General features: G+C 46.4%; 1 protein-coding gene across 1 annotated transcript in view; it reads right to left on the reverse strand.

The window, feature by feature from the left end:
- GARS1 (glycyl-tRNA synthetase 1) overlaps window positions 1-14729 on the reverse strand; it is a 36148-nt gene extending 21419 nt beyond the window's left edge. Inside the window, exons 1-3 of the mRNA XM_083186873.1 lie at window positions 14489-14729; window positions 5075-5176; window positions 3741-3843 (exon numbers count right to left, since the gene is read on the reverse strand). Coding sequence (XP_083042999.1) covers window positions 3741-3843; window positions 5075-5176; window positions 14489-14674 — 391 coding nt within the window. The 5' untranslated portion in view covers window positions 14675-14729. The remainder of the gene's footprint in view (window positions 1-3740; window positions 3844-5074; window positions 5177-14488) is intronic.
- Window positions 14730-14998: the final 269 nt, after the last annotated feature.

Below are 14998 nucleotides of genomic sequence, written 5' to 3' on the forward strand. Positions count from 1 at the left end.
GCGAGAGACAAAGCGTCAGAGGAGGGGCGGGGGCACAGAGCGAGAGACAAAGCGTCAGAGGAGGGGCGGGGGCACAGAGCGAGAGACAAAGCGTCAGAGGAGGGGCGGGGGCACAGAGCGAGAGACAAAGCGTCAGAGGAGGGGCGGAGGCACAGAGGGAGAGACAAAGCTTCAGAGGAGGGGCGGAGGCACAGAGGGAGAGACAAAGCGTCAGAGGAGGGGCGGGGGCACAGAGCGAGAGACAAAGCGTCAGAGGAGGGGCGGGGGCACAGAGCGAGAGACAAAGCGTCAGAGGAGGGGCGGGGACACAGAGCAGGAAAGAGGGGTAGACTGAAGGCAGCTGTTTTTCTCCCCTGTACATCATGCCAATGAAAACGGGCATACACACGGGCGATTTTTGCCTCTTTTATAAGCAAGCTGTCTAAATTAAGCATAAATTGCTCCGTGTGAAAACCTCATAGCAATGGAGATGCCCTGTCCCATGTGTATGTGGTATTATTTTCCACATTGTATCCTCAGGTGCTCTGTCAAAGTTAAATATAATTTCCCTACACACAACCAAACTATAATGAATGTTTATTCACATTTACTATACTCCTAATACTAACAGACTGCTGAATAGGAATTAAATGCCACACATCTCCAACTAATCACGTATTAAAAAGAAAAAAAAAAATCTAATTATATAGGGATCATGCACTGTGGGGTTTCCAGAGCTTGATCCACAAGAGGGGGAAAAATAAAAGCAAACGTACACTGTGCGAAGTACAGTATGTCGTAAACAGAGATCCCGGATAACTGTGGGTTCTATATGGGGACACATTACAGAGTAGACCCTGTACTGCGTCCCATCTTCCAGGGAAGTCTTTAAAGTGTTTTAGTGCTCCAAATCCTATTTCCGTTTAATTTATTATTGTTGTAGGACAGAAGCTAAACAATACTACAGAGAACAGAGCACTGCAAGTACAAACACCATTTCTAATCATCGATTATAACATTTGCTAAGGTACTTTTAGATTACGGACAACGATTCCTCTCAGGTCTCTAGCATCGGGAATGCTGAAAAAACAGGGTTCTGTGGGTAATCTTAGAAAATACCAAATTAAATTGCTGGCTCCTACATATTTCAGATTCTTGACCTCCCCAGGGGGTAACAGGTTTCTGCCTGCCAGGATATAACTCCATGGTTATAATTCAGCAAGTCTGACCTCTCACTGAAACATCCTAAAATAAAATAATGCAAATATAGGGTCTGATTCAGAGTTAATCGCCGCTGTGAGAATTTGCAAACCTACCCATTATCGAATGTCTGCGCACAGTTGTAGAAGCGTCAGACTAACTCACATTGGCACAAGGGAAATCATTAGATGGTTTGTGAATTGCTTATGGATTTGCGGGGAATAGCATATCGTGTCCATTCCCATGATATGGGAAATAAATTTGCACGGGGCCAGGTTCTCTTTCTGTTTCGGCAGCAGCTATCTACTCAGTCATCTGCAACTTTGCAGATGAGACATCAGGTATAAAATCAGGCCTTGTTTTGCCTTATAAAAAGGACAGCAATTTAAAAAATAAAAAACAAAAACAAACACCTTCGAGTTCGGTCAGCTTCTGGTATCGCACAAAGGGGGTATTAAATGTGGGATTCCGACTGTTGGAACGCCCCGAGAGTCGGAATCCTGGACCGTTTTAGGCCAGCCTCGCCTGCAATTCGACGGGCGGAATTCAATGTTCTGCCTGTCGAGTGGTGAAAAGGTGGCTTGTGGGCGAAACGGCTGTGAATTCGACAATCCGCTGCCATTTCCCAAAAAAACAGATCCGACTGGTTTAAAAGTCGGATCCGGTTTGTCGAAATCCGCCTTCAATGCTGTCGGAAACGGCAGTATTGAATAGGTGGCGGAAGCCATTTCCCCTGTCGGAAATAGCGCCTGGCATTGAATACCCCCCTATATCTGGCCATTGTACCCATGGTGTAAGTTTCATTACATGCACTATTAAATATCCCTGCAAGTAAAGTGTGGTCACAATTATTGTTCTAAAGAGACTTGACATGTGTCGGTGTTGATTATTTAGGTACACTACCTATGTTTTTGTGACGTACTGTAGAGACTAGGGGGTAAATTTACTGTTGAAGATGGGATGTTGCCAGTAGCAACCGTTAAGATTCCATTATATTTTAGAAGGTTCTATGGGCAACATCCCATCCCCCTAGTCTCTACTTCATAAAAACATAGGTAGTAGGGGCTTATATAAGAGCGGTTGAGGGAGGGGTGTGTTTATTAAAGCTTGGAGAGAGATTAAGTATCAACCAATCAGCTTCAATGACATTGGCAGTTAGGAACATATTGGTTTGTACTTTATCTCTCTACTAGCGTAGCTAAACATACCCCTAATGCCCCTTTCAGACCGCACTAAAAAAAACAACGGTATTTTGACGATTTTTAACATTTTAAAACGGTAAACTGTACAGTCTGAAAGGTCCATAGTGAATTTATAGTTTTTAAATAACTGGTATTTTAAAAAACTGTAAAAAAGCAGGGTCCTACCCGTTTCAGACCCGTTTTTTTTTTTTGCTGTCTGAACAGGTCTGAAACGGTACCCAGGCAGCAGTGAGCACTATGGGTACAGCTGGAACCAGCACAGTGCATATTTAATGAGCTGGGCCGCTCATTACATATGAGCATATATAATTAACAGTCCGCTCGTTAAATTTGCACTGCCCTGGTCCGCTCAGAGCGGGAACAGCTGATGCTCAGACCCCCTTACCCTAGACACTGGCTGATTATTTCTCAGCCACGCGTGACACCTACTGAATCACCCATTGCATAGTCCTGCATTCCCTGTACAGTTGAGTTCATCTGCTGCTTTCACACTGCAAACCTGTTATAAACCCGGTATTTGCATGTGGTGTGAAAGGGGTTAAACTTGCTCTGACCCGTTTTATCAAACATTTTAAATACCGGGTCTAAGCAGGTTTTGCGGTGTGAAAGCAGCATGAGTCACAGGATAGCCCAAATGTTGGTTAAGACCATTCATGGACATTACAGTTCCCAATGGCTGAGGCGACTTTTTACCCCATCATCATGTTTGCATCTTTTACTTGTTACTGTTGTAATCACCTTACTGACCCTACAGATCGCCGCTGGTCACCCTCACTGAGCTCTAGAGCTGGAGGACTGAAGCTGGTGGGTAAAACATACGCAGCCTAAGGCATGGGGAAGTGGCATAATAAGGAGTCGCCCAGCTGTAACATGACCACTGCCTAACACACCACTAGGAGGGTGCTAATAAGGATGAGTGAAACCGTACACGTTACCCACATCCTCCTGCTGGAGCACAGATGTGCTGTATTTGATACGGATACATTTTAAAAAGATCCACATGTGGATCTTTTAAAATGTGTCAATGAGTATTGAATGCACCTGTCCGGGTGACCCGGAAAACGTGAACTGTGTCGGGTCCTGAGGACAGAGTTTGAGAACCCCTGCCCTAAGGTACCATTTCTAAATTTAACATTGTCTTCTGAAAAAAAGCTTTACCCACTTTGTCACAATGATGACATACCATAGCTGTCAACCACAGGTTCTCAAACTCTGTCCTCAGGACCCCACCTGGTGCATATTTTCCAGGTCACCTGTGGATTTTTAAAATGTGACAGTTATATATACACATCGCTCCTGCCGATGACCTGGAACACGTGAAATGGGTGATTACAGAGAACCACTCCTGTAGAGTAATACCTCCATAGATTGCAAACGCCTGGTCATAAAAGAACCGTCTTTTGAGCGTGTCTTCCATCTTTGCTCTGTCAACGACGTCATCCTTGGGCTGCAGGGACAACTCCTGCAAGACATCAGAGACATAAGTTACTGTGCTGTACGGTGAGGTTGTACAGGGCTGTGGAGGAAAAGGTCTGTACAACACCAGAGGTCTTATAACAATGTGGGTAAAGAAAGGGGTAGACCAGGCATTCCCAACCACGGTCCTCAAGGCACACCAACAGTGCAGGTTTTGTAGATATCCAGGCTTGAGCACAGGTGACTTAATTAGTACCTGAGTGATTCTGATTAAACCATCTGTGCTGAAGCCTGGACATCACAAAAACCTGCACTGTTGGTGTGCCTTGAGGACCGTGGTTGGGAATGCCTGGGGTAGACTTATAGTTAGTGCAGTCAGTATAGTCACTGATGTGTGAACTTACCTATACGTTCCTTTTACCGACTGTACCTGCCACAAAAACATAGCATAAAAAAAATAACCAGCAGAATGGGAAAATACATTCACCCGAGGATTCCTGCACACGGTGGATTGGATCAAATCGGAGCGTTGCTGCAGAACTTACACCAGTTATCAGTTCCTATACAGTGCCACTGGCTAGGACTATATGTAGCACAGGGCAATGGGGTTAAATGCAGGGAAGTACAGCCCTTTTTTGCCTGGTCAGTGTTATAGTCCACTTTACTAGTGTTCATTCTAGCACCCGCTATCTTTGAAAACCCATGCAGTTCCTCTTCCCTGCCTGGGGTGTCACTGTCTGCTGTAGTACTTCTAGCGCAGTGCGGTCTGTATATCAGCACCGATATGCAAACCAGACCTGTGCTAGAAACACCACATCAGATAGCGACACCCCAGGCAGGGAACCGGAACTGCATAGGTTTTCAAAGATAGCAGGTGCTAGAATGAACACTACCATTATTGGCCAATAATAAATACTGCTAAATAATATGAAGAAAATATAGTGGCTCCTTTTTGAAACTTTTGTACCCCATGTAAATGTTCCCAATCCAGCTAAGCCCAAGGATAATATGTATAATTATAACAAATGACTTCACAAAATATAAGGCAGGGTGGAAGGTAGTTCTGTATAGATATTCCAAAGGGGGGGGGGGGGGATCATCACAGGAGAATGCTGTTGGACAATGCACTTGTGTGGAACTTGGTTTAATTGCAGTTTCCCTCAGCAGTGACAGCAGACACCAGCAAGTTTCATGCTAGACAGAACAGAAACAGTTTTGTTGCTGCAGACAGAGCAGCAGATGCTTCTGGAGAAAGTCTAACATTATTCTATCACTACCTTAGCTTCCAAGATCCGTTTTCTGGCCTTCAGCTCGGCCACCGCCCGGTCCACATCCACCTGGGGAGCCTTCTCTTCTTTCAGCTTGCGGATGAGGTCACCCTGAGATTGAACAGAAGGAGAACGCATTCGTTTTCTGCAGCAAACACATCAGAAAATGGACCACACAATTTCTAGACGACACATTTGAGAATGAGAAGTGAAACATCTTGTATGCATTTCACAGGACACCAACCACTACCATCCACTGCAGTGACCTGTGTTCAGACCATTGCCTTCGTCTCAGGATTCCAGAACTGCAGTATACTGTTCCTCTATAGATAAGAAAAGTTTTATTGTTCCTCAGTGAGAAAAACAAAATAGCAATCTAGCAAATATGATACCTTTTAATGGCTAACAAAAATAAATGTTGTTAAAATGCAAGCTTTAGAGACTACTTAGGTCTCTTCCTCAGGCATGGTATAACAAGGTGTGTGAAGAAACACATATATATACACAGCAGAGTAGGAACAAGATGTGATAGATGGACATTCTTAAGATCAAAACAAAACAAAATAACAGAATGAGCTTGTAAATTACACTCTAGAAATTAGAGTTCTATTCCTACCATAAGCAGACTTCAGAGGAAATTCTAGAGGTCAGACATTCTGATAAATCCTATGGGGTGAATTTATGAATCTTTGTGCCCTTGGATAGGACACGGAAGCAGTAGCTCCTGCAAGATTCAGAGTAAAAGGTGCCCACACACTAGAAAGATCTGCGATTGTAAGATGTGCGCATAAAATAGCCTTCAAATCTTTTTTCTGTCCTGGACAAAAGATTTCAGGCAAGCGCACATCTTTACCAAAGATTTTTCTGAAGATCCCATGTGCGTTCCTATGGATCTTCTGATCTTTCATGCGGCATGTAAGATCAGAAGATTTAGCAAAAGAGCCACGGTAGCGCGCATCGGACCGAAATCGGCCTATTTGCGACCGATGATCGGTAAACGTCGGACGATATATCAGACGATTTATCAGAAATCGGACAAAAAAATCGTTCTAGTGTGTGGGCACCTTTACTGCAGTCTACAAGTCTTCCAAGGGGGACGGAGGTCAGAAACAATTTATTAGGCTCTGAAAGGCTATGTGAGCATATTCAGCAAGCCTTACACAAATATAATGGTTTTTCTATAGAGATATATTACAGGGGAGAAAAGTATGGGGTCTAAAGCATTTTTGGCCAGTATAAGTGAGAAGTTTAGTAAAATAACTGAAGGGTAGTACGTATGATGCAGTGATAAGTGATAAAGTGCCTGGTACCTTATCACCGGCCAATCAGCTCCTGACTGTTAAGCAACAGGCTGGGTTTAAAAAGGGACAGTTAGTAGCTGATTGGACGGTGAATAAAGTACCTGAAACTTTATCACTTCTCCCTTTTCAATGCATCATACATCTTATTAACCCGTTGTACGAGGACACGTGTGTGTCGGAGAAATGTGTCATGCAAAGGCTTCCGCCACAGATCCACTTCCGAGCAGCCGGGTTACTCACCCCTGTAGGTCTGCTGGTATAATATCTAATGGCTAAATCCCACATTCACTTCCTAATCCAATGTTATTACACTGAGCGAGCTCCTGCCAGAGTCCTCACGCTTTGGTTGAGTCTCTGAGTCAGATCAACTGTGATAATTGTGTTAAAATAAACTTGTCAATAAAAAGGCTGATCCACCCCAACATCAGAGGGTGAGCTGGTGCATCCTGCCAAACAGGTCCGCAGGGCGGAAGCGCAGCCTGAAGGACTAGTTGTAGCAGTGTCGTACCCCCTACATGCATCGCATTAGATGCGATAGCTAATCAGGCAGCAGCACAAAGATGCAGAAGTGTTTTCTGCCGTGATATTCAGCTTCGAACTCAACGGAGAAGAGCATAATGTTCCCGATAATGCAACCAGGGCAATCCACGGCTAATTTTCCCAAATTCTGGGGGTTATTCTGATTCACTCTGAAAGGCACAATTACTCTCTAATGGACAAAACCATATGCACTGCAGGTGGGGCTGATGTAAAATGTGCAGAGAGTTAGATTTGGGTGCTTTATTATTTCTGTGCAGGGTAAATACTGACTGCTTTATTTTTACACTGCACTATAGATATCAGTTTGAAGTACACCCCCACCACCCAAATCTAACTCTCTCTGCACATGTAGCATCTGCCCCACCTGCAGTGCACATGGTTTTGTCCATTAGAGTGATTGTGCCTTTTCCGAGTGAAGCACAATAACCCCCTCTGTCCTCATGGAACACCAATAGTGCGTGTTTGCAGCCATCGGCTCAGGAATAATTAGTGCAACCTACAGATCTATTAAATTTGTCAAGTATCATAATTGTGCTCCAGATGGATGACCTGGAAAGCATTTCACGGTTCGGATTCTATGAGTACCGGGCTTGTAAAATAATAGTACAATAGAATGCCCACTATATCGTCCGGTTCTTTAAACCACTTCGGGACAGATTTCCTTTACTACTGTGCCACAGGGTGTTATTGCTGTAAAGCCCTATAAGATACATATTACATACAGTGCGCTTTGCTGAGGGAGTAAAACCTTTACCCATTGTAAACCCTAATTTCATTATATATAAAGTGTTATCTGTATAATGCAGAGGCCTCATAGGATACATTCATTATGCCGGGTGTGTACACATCAGTCTCAAGGAAATTGCAGGGGTTTTAGAGTTCCAAGGTTTGGTCCTTAAACATTGTCTATTTGTTTTCACATTTGCCCCTTGTCTCTTGCAGAGTCATATTGACTATCAGACATTATTTTCACCCCAAATATCTGCACATGTGTATTAGTGCGTGTAGTGATTGTATATGAACTGTATAAGGCAAGGCGCTCCAATTACAGCTCAATCTCTGCAGATGTAGCTGAGTACACAGTTAGCATTCCTTTTGCAGACACAGAGGTCTCCCTTCTGTATAATGTGGTCTCTCCTCTGCTCTACAGTGGAAGTTTAGGATAACGTGGCAGAGGGAGGAGACATCATCCCAAATTACTGACAGGGGGGAGCCGACTGCTGCCGTATACACAGAGCAGGTCTTTCTGTCCCCATTCAACTTTTTAGGAAGAAAGCAAATGAATGCTTACACAGCTTACCCTACATCCTATTCCGAGAGGATAACACTGTATCCAATTTTATTGTACTATTTAACAATGATTTCAAGGCACCGGCATATCTGCAAGGTCGGATTATTACTATATATACTGTAAGCTTGCGAGCAGGGCCCTCCTACCTCTATGTCGGTTTATTACTAGCCAGTTTGTTTCTATCACCGTTTCCTATTGTAAAGCGCAACGGAATATGCTGCGCTATATCAGAAACTGTAAATAAACAAGTATTACCTTTTTGATTTTAATTAGAATTATTTTATTTTAGTGACCTCTTTAAGACCCTGTGCTTGGAGGGGATATTTACAGTGTAATAACTTTCAGGAGCCTGCGAGACACCCCCTAGAAAGCATTCGCTGACTGTACGCTGTACTGAAGGGTTGTAATGTCAGTTCAGATGGATCGGGCAGTGTGAATGGAGAACAAGTTGCCCCATCCGTCTGTACAGCGTTAGAGCTGTTTCATGCACAACAGTTTTGTCCGGACGGTACGAACGCGGGCGTTTATTTTTGCGTAGTTTAAAATGGAGGAATACGTGCTAGCTTTCAGAAAAGAAGAATATGGCGTGGCCTCCGCGTTCCAGCCCTGGACGGCTGCCATCAGTTCGTGACATACTTGACATTATGCACAATTTCACACACAGAATCTAGTTGCCTGTTGACCAACTCATCCAGCCTTCAGTTTAACCTTGGCGACAATGTTACATGGAAAACGGGAAACATCGGCGGGGCCCTATTCAATGCTGTCTTTCCCAACGGCATTGAACAGGGATCTCGGCAGAAGGAACCTGACTTTAGAAGCAGTCAGACCCGTTCTTCCAAGAACAGTTGTGGATTGTCAAGCTCCCGCCCATATCTCGTGACCCCTTTTCGGAGTTTGGCAGGCGGGACCATTGAACCCCGTCTGCCGATTCTTAGACGAGCCGGCCGAGGACGGGGGGGTCACTGCTGTCGGGCCAGCCTGGCAGTCGTATACCTCTTAACCCTTTGAGTGCCAACGTTGCTGTGAGCGAACCGCAAAATATCCGCTAAAAATGCTGACTTCGCTCACAGTGAAACACAGCCAAGTCAATACATTAAAGTTTCGTTAAATATTGCACCAAAAAACAAGTACAGTTGCTGTGAGCGGCGCTGGCATTTTTAACGGATATTTTTACAGCAACGCTGGCACTCAAAGGGTTAATAAAATAAAACTGTTTGCTGGGCAATCTTCACCCCTATTTTGACAAATTCACTTAGCACTCAAAAAGGTTAAACTAGATCTGCTGTATAAAAAATATAGTAACACAAGGACCCAAGTACCGCTTAGAAAAGGGTTATGAAACTAAAATGAGAAAGATTGAACATAATTTGCATTCAAAATGAGATTTGTGAGGGGAAATAAGGCAGATGGAAGAGATGCAGTCAGCTTAGAGATGCATTAAATAACCCAACAAGCATGTCATTGGTGAATTATGTGCTAGACAGACACAATGAGCGATTCTTCTGGTGGCCTTCCTCGGTCTGACCTATCCTATACCCAGGTCCCCCTGGTGAGGTCATAGAACTATCCCCCAATAAACAGAGTACCCTGGGAACAGTGTTAATGTAGGCAAAAAAGCTCAGGGCCAGGTTTTAACTATTTGCTATGTATACTGTGATACCCCTTTCACACCAGCATAAATTTCGGGGTTGGGCTCGGGAACAACCCGCGACTAGTGCTGGTGTGTAAGGTTCCCGGGCCAAAATCCCAGCAAAATTTGCAGGGATTTCAACCCTGCTATAGAGCAGGGTTGATCCCAGGTTCAACCCGGGATTCTGGTCGACGTGAAAGGGGTACTCACCGAGGTTGCCGGTCCTCCATGCGTGCGATCGGGCCGGGGACCCACAAAGACGGGGGGCACAGATGACAGGACAGGCAACGGATGAAGATGACGCATCTCTCCGTCGCCCTCACTGCGCCCGCTATCTGACCGGTCATCTGCACCCGCCGCCTGTTTGCTCCCCGGCCCGACCGCACGGAGGACCGGCAACCCCGGTGAGTACCCCTTTCACACTGGCCAGGACCCCGGGTTGAACCTGGGAACAACCCTGCTCTATAGCATCTGTCATTTTTCAAACCAAGCCTGTAACGTCACAGGTAGGAGCTGATTGGCCGTTGATAAAAACCAGACAGTTTATCACTTCACCGAGTTTAATAAATCTGCCCATTTGTTTGAAAAATAAAAGGTAGGAGCTGATTGGCTGGCGGTTTTTCATTCTCCACTTCATCACTTTTTGAAGCTTGATACATCTGTCCCTTAGTCACCGTACAAGAATGGTAGGTGGCTGCAGTTTATACCATCCCCATCCTCCCAACCAACAAATGTCATTTACTTTGTATTAATATCGGACAACCAGGGATTGTGTGTTAATGGATTTGTAAAACAGGATCCTTGCAAATATAATAATAGCTACTCTGGCCAAGTTCTGCTTACACTTCCCTATGTACACTACTGCAAAGACAGACTGATAAGATGATGCAATGCAGGTTATAAGGATGTGTTTAAGTACAGGTAAAGCTGGCCACACATCTACAGATTGATTGTCAGATTGGGCCGGTTGGAACAAAAACCTGGTAATATCTGAATGACAGTTTGTCAGTTTTCCAGCATATTGAAGCTAATGGCCAACTGTCATCTGCTCTCATCCATTACCAGGATTTTGCTTCAACCAGCCCAATCTGACAATAAATCTGTAGATGTATGGCCACCATAAATTAACAAATCACTTTGATTATACCAATTGTACAAAGTCATGGATATCCTTGAGACCTGGACTGTGGGTGGTACCTTGTTGACTGAGTTTGGGAAACCCTGATGTACAAACAGTACCCGGCAATTTGTGGACATCTGAACTGGAACTAGAACGTGCACCACACTTCACTCTACGCTGCCTGACCAAGCTGCCAAGTGCTTGCGAGCAGGGCCCTCCTACATTTTGACTGCAAATACCCCGTTTGTTGCATCACTGTCTCCTTTGTAAAGCGCAACGGAATATGCTGCGCTATATAAGAAACTGTTAATAAATAAAATAAGTGCCATGAAACGCGCCAGGTGAAGTAAGATTTCATTTATTTAGGTTCTATGCTTTATTTTTAAGTTGAATATTTGCCCATGATTCTATTTTTACATGATTTACTATTTATTGAGAAATTGTGTATGCGTGTTGATTTTTTTTCTTGTCTGCTCTAGATACATCTTAATTCACCAAATTATCCATGACAATAATTTGATATTTGCTGATAGTACCAATAAGTAATTATTTTTTGCGAGAGGTGCAGTTCGCACCTCACACATATTTAGTGGGTAAAAGACTTTCCGATCTTTGACGTTGATCTGTGCTGTGTTAATCTGTCGAACAGATCTATTACATACATCGGTTCTCCCTTGGGGTAAGCAATGGCTTACACACAGTTCATGTGCCACAGACACATCTTTCTATGTCCTGTTAAAATAGTGTAGCGCCCTGCACCTTTCAAAACCCATGCAGTTCCTCCTCCCTGCCAGGGGTGTCACTGTCTGCTTTTGGGGTTCTGATACAGTCTGGTCTGTACTGAGATACAGGCCACAATGTGATAGACACCCCAGGCAGGGAAGAGGAACTGGAAAGATTTTAAAAGTTGTGGGGTGCTAGAATGAACACTATAAAATGTGGTATTAATCACCATTCACCACCCTGTTGCCACCAACTTGACCGGCTACCCATAGGAAAGCCATCTGTTTGGGCTGAGTGATAAAATGAATCATGCCTACAGTTATTAAATCACTACTGTTCATTCTAGTGCGATGCAAAACACATGGGCTTCCACCATAAGCACACTCTGGTCTACACCTCAGCATTGAAATACAGAGCAGAGTGTACTAGAAGAACAAAGAAAAAAAAAAAAGAGTAACACTCCAGGGAGGAAGGAGGAACTATAATGGTTTTGAAATGTACAGGGTCCTAGAATGGTATTCGGTCCCTCTGTTGACAATGTCTAGGCCAAATGTCACTAGGTCAACCACTATTGGTTGACAGTGACTAGGTCGACACCTAAGAATGGTCAACTATTTTTAGGTGTCTACCACCTATACCATAACCGCCAGGGCCGGTGCAAGCCCCCCGCCCGCCCCAGGCAAAAAAACGCGCGCCGCCCGCCCGCCGGGGGGGGGCGATACTCTCTCCCCCCCCCCCCCCCCCCCCCCCGGAGCGCAGGTGGTGCTGCACAGAAATCTCATGCCACGGGCCGGCTCATGGGAGCGGGCGGCGCGAGCAGCGTGTTTTTATAACACGGCCGGGATAGGAGAGAGGAGAGGGGAGCGGGCGGAGAGGGGAGCGGGCGGCGCGGGGGGGAGTAGCATTCATGCCACGGGCCGGATGGGAGCGGGCGGCGCGAGCAGCGTGTTTTTATAACACGGCCGGGATAGGAGAGAGGAGAGGGGAGCGGGCGGCGCGGGGGGGAGTAGCATTCATGCCACGGGCGGGATGGGAGCGGGGAGCGGGGGGAGGAAGAATGAAGAATCGCAGACTTGACTTACCTGCTCCCTGCTCCCGGGTACCTCGGCGGCTCACTACCGCCCTCAAGCGGCCGGCGCCCTAGGCAAATGCCTAGTTCTGCCTAGTGGTGGCGCCGGCCCTGATAACCGCTAGAATGAACACTACATGAAATTAATTTTATGCAAAATGCCACACAACCATGAATTAGTACCAAGAACCCACTATGACAGGGGTGCCGGATGAATAACCGACACGACCATCTTCCCTCGTGGGGATTCACAACTCCATAGAGGGAGAATAGATTAGGTGGATAGGGCAGCGAGCCTGCAAGGGGCTTGAATGCGCTCGCCCCAGTCAGGTTCCTGACAGTCGGGATTCCGAAGTCGGAGAAACGACCGTTGGAAACTTATACCATCCCCTATGACAGGAACCCACTAGAGTTACCAGAGATGAGCATGCAGTAAATGAACCCCTCAAAACAAAGATCCCTTATAGTGGACCCAGCTCATACACACCAAAGCAACCTGTCCCAATGAATGACAGGATACATATTTATTTAGCAGACAAATCGGTTCCTGTGTGTAGGCAACGGTAGAACTTTCAATCTAAAACTGGTCATGCACTAGTGCGATTTTGCCCGATTTCACCCGACTTGAAAGGTGATAAAATGGAGAGTGATAAACAACCAGCCTATCAGCTCCTACCTGCCATGTCACAGGCTGGGTTTAAAAATTACAGGTAGGAGCCGATTGGTTGGTTGTTTATCACTCTCCAAGTCTTAGTACATCTCGCCTTAAGTGACAGGACAAGTAGTACATATTACAAATATCAGCATAATTGATAACCCTGCCCCAGCCTACGGGGCTCCCGAAATATAACCCTGCTACCTGCCTAAGGAGCAACCCAAATATAACCCTTCCCCAGCCTACGGGGCAACCCACGTATAACCCTGCCACCAGCCTAAGGAACACCCCAAGTATAACCATGCCACCAGCCTAACTGGCGCCCCATGTATAATGCCCTACGCCAGTTAGGGGCACCCTACACACAATCTTAACCCAGTGTGAGAGGCACCCTACACAAAACCCTACCCAATCGTAAAGGAGCACACTACACATAACCTTACCCAATCGTAAAGGGGCACCATATTCCATTCGTAAATGGGCACCCTACCCATAACCCTACCCAATTGTAAAGGGGAACCCTACACATAAACCTACCCCAGCGTGAGGGGCATCCCACAGGTAAACCTACCCCAGCATGAGGGGCATCCCACAGGTAAACCTACCCCAGCATGAGGGGCATCCCACATGCTGTCAGCTCCTACCTGCCATGTCACAAGCTGGGGTAGGGTTACCTGTGGGATGCCCCTACCCCAGCATGAGGGGCACCCCACAGGTAACCCTACCCCAGCATGAGGTGCACCCCACAGGTAACCCTACCCCAGCATGAGGGGCACCCCACAGGTAACCCTACCCCAGCATGAGGGGCACCCCACAGGTAACCCTACCCCAGCATGAGGGGCACCCCACAGGTAACCCTACCCCAGCATGAGGGGCACCCCACAGGTAACCCTACCCCAGCATGAGGGGCTCCCCACAGGTAACTCTACCCCAGCATGAGGGGCACCCCACAGGTAACCCTACCCCAGCATGAGGTGCATCCCACAGGTAACCCTACCCCAGCATGAGCGGCACCCCATGTATTGCCATCAGTGTACCCTCAGATGACCCGGGCGGCGCCACCCTCAGGTAACATGTGCGGCGGCTCTCACCTGTTCTCTGACCGCCAGCCTCAGGGGCGCCAGCTGCTCCTCCATGCTGCGTGCTGCCGGCTGTGTCACTTGTGCCGGGTGCGGGGCTGCGGGCGTCCGGACTGCTGTTCGGGTGTGCCGGGTGAGAGAGCCGGGCAGATGTCGCAGCGGTAGCAGCCGGGCGGGGAGGGACCTGAGCACGAGCATCACACCCCCCTTCCCTGCATGATGAAATCTCTGCCGCACCGGCTGCCGGAACGCGACACCAGGGCAACGCTTTACGGTGTGGAAGTTCCGCCTCCGCCATCTTTGTTGTGGGCAAATGTTGCTCAGTCTCCAGCTGTGCTGACAACATTTCCCCCTATTCCCATGATATACCAGCCCAGCAGTGGCGGATTCGGGGCATATGGGCTGAGTGTGTGTAATAAAGTGGTAACTAGGGATTAAAATGTATCCATTGTGCACATAATGACGTCACAGTAGTGACATAATTTAGAATAGAGACATCACTTATACCTGTACCAGAAATTA

Source organism: Crinia signifera, chromosome 5 (genome assembly GCF_055691185.1).
Source record: "Crinia signifera chromosome 5, ASM5569118v1, whole genome shotgun sequence".
In the NCBI taxonomy this organism is placed as follows: Eukaryota; Metazoa; Chordata; class Amphibia; order Anura; family Myobatrachidae; genus Crinia; species Crinia signifera.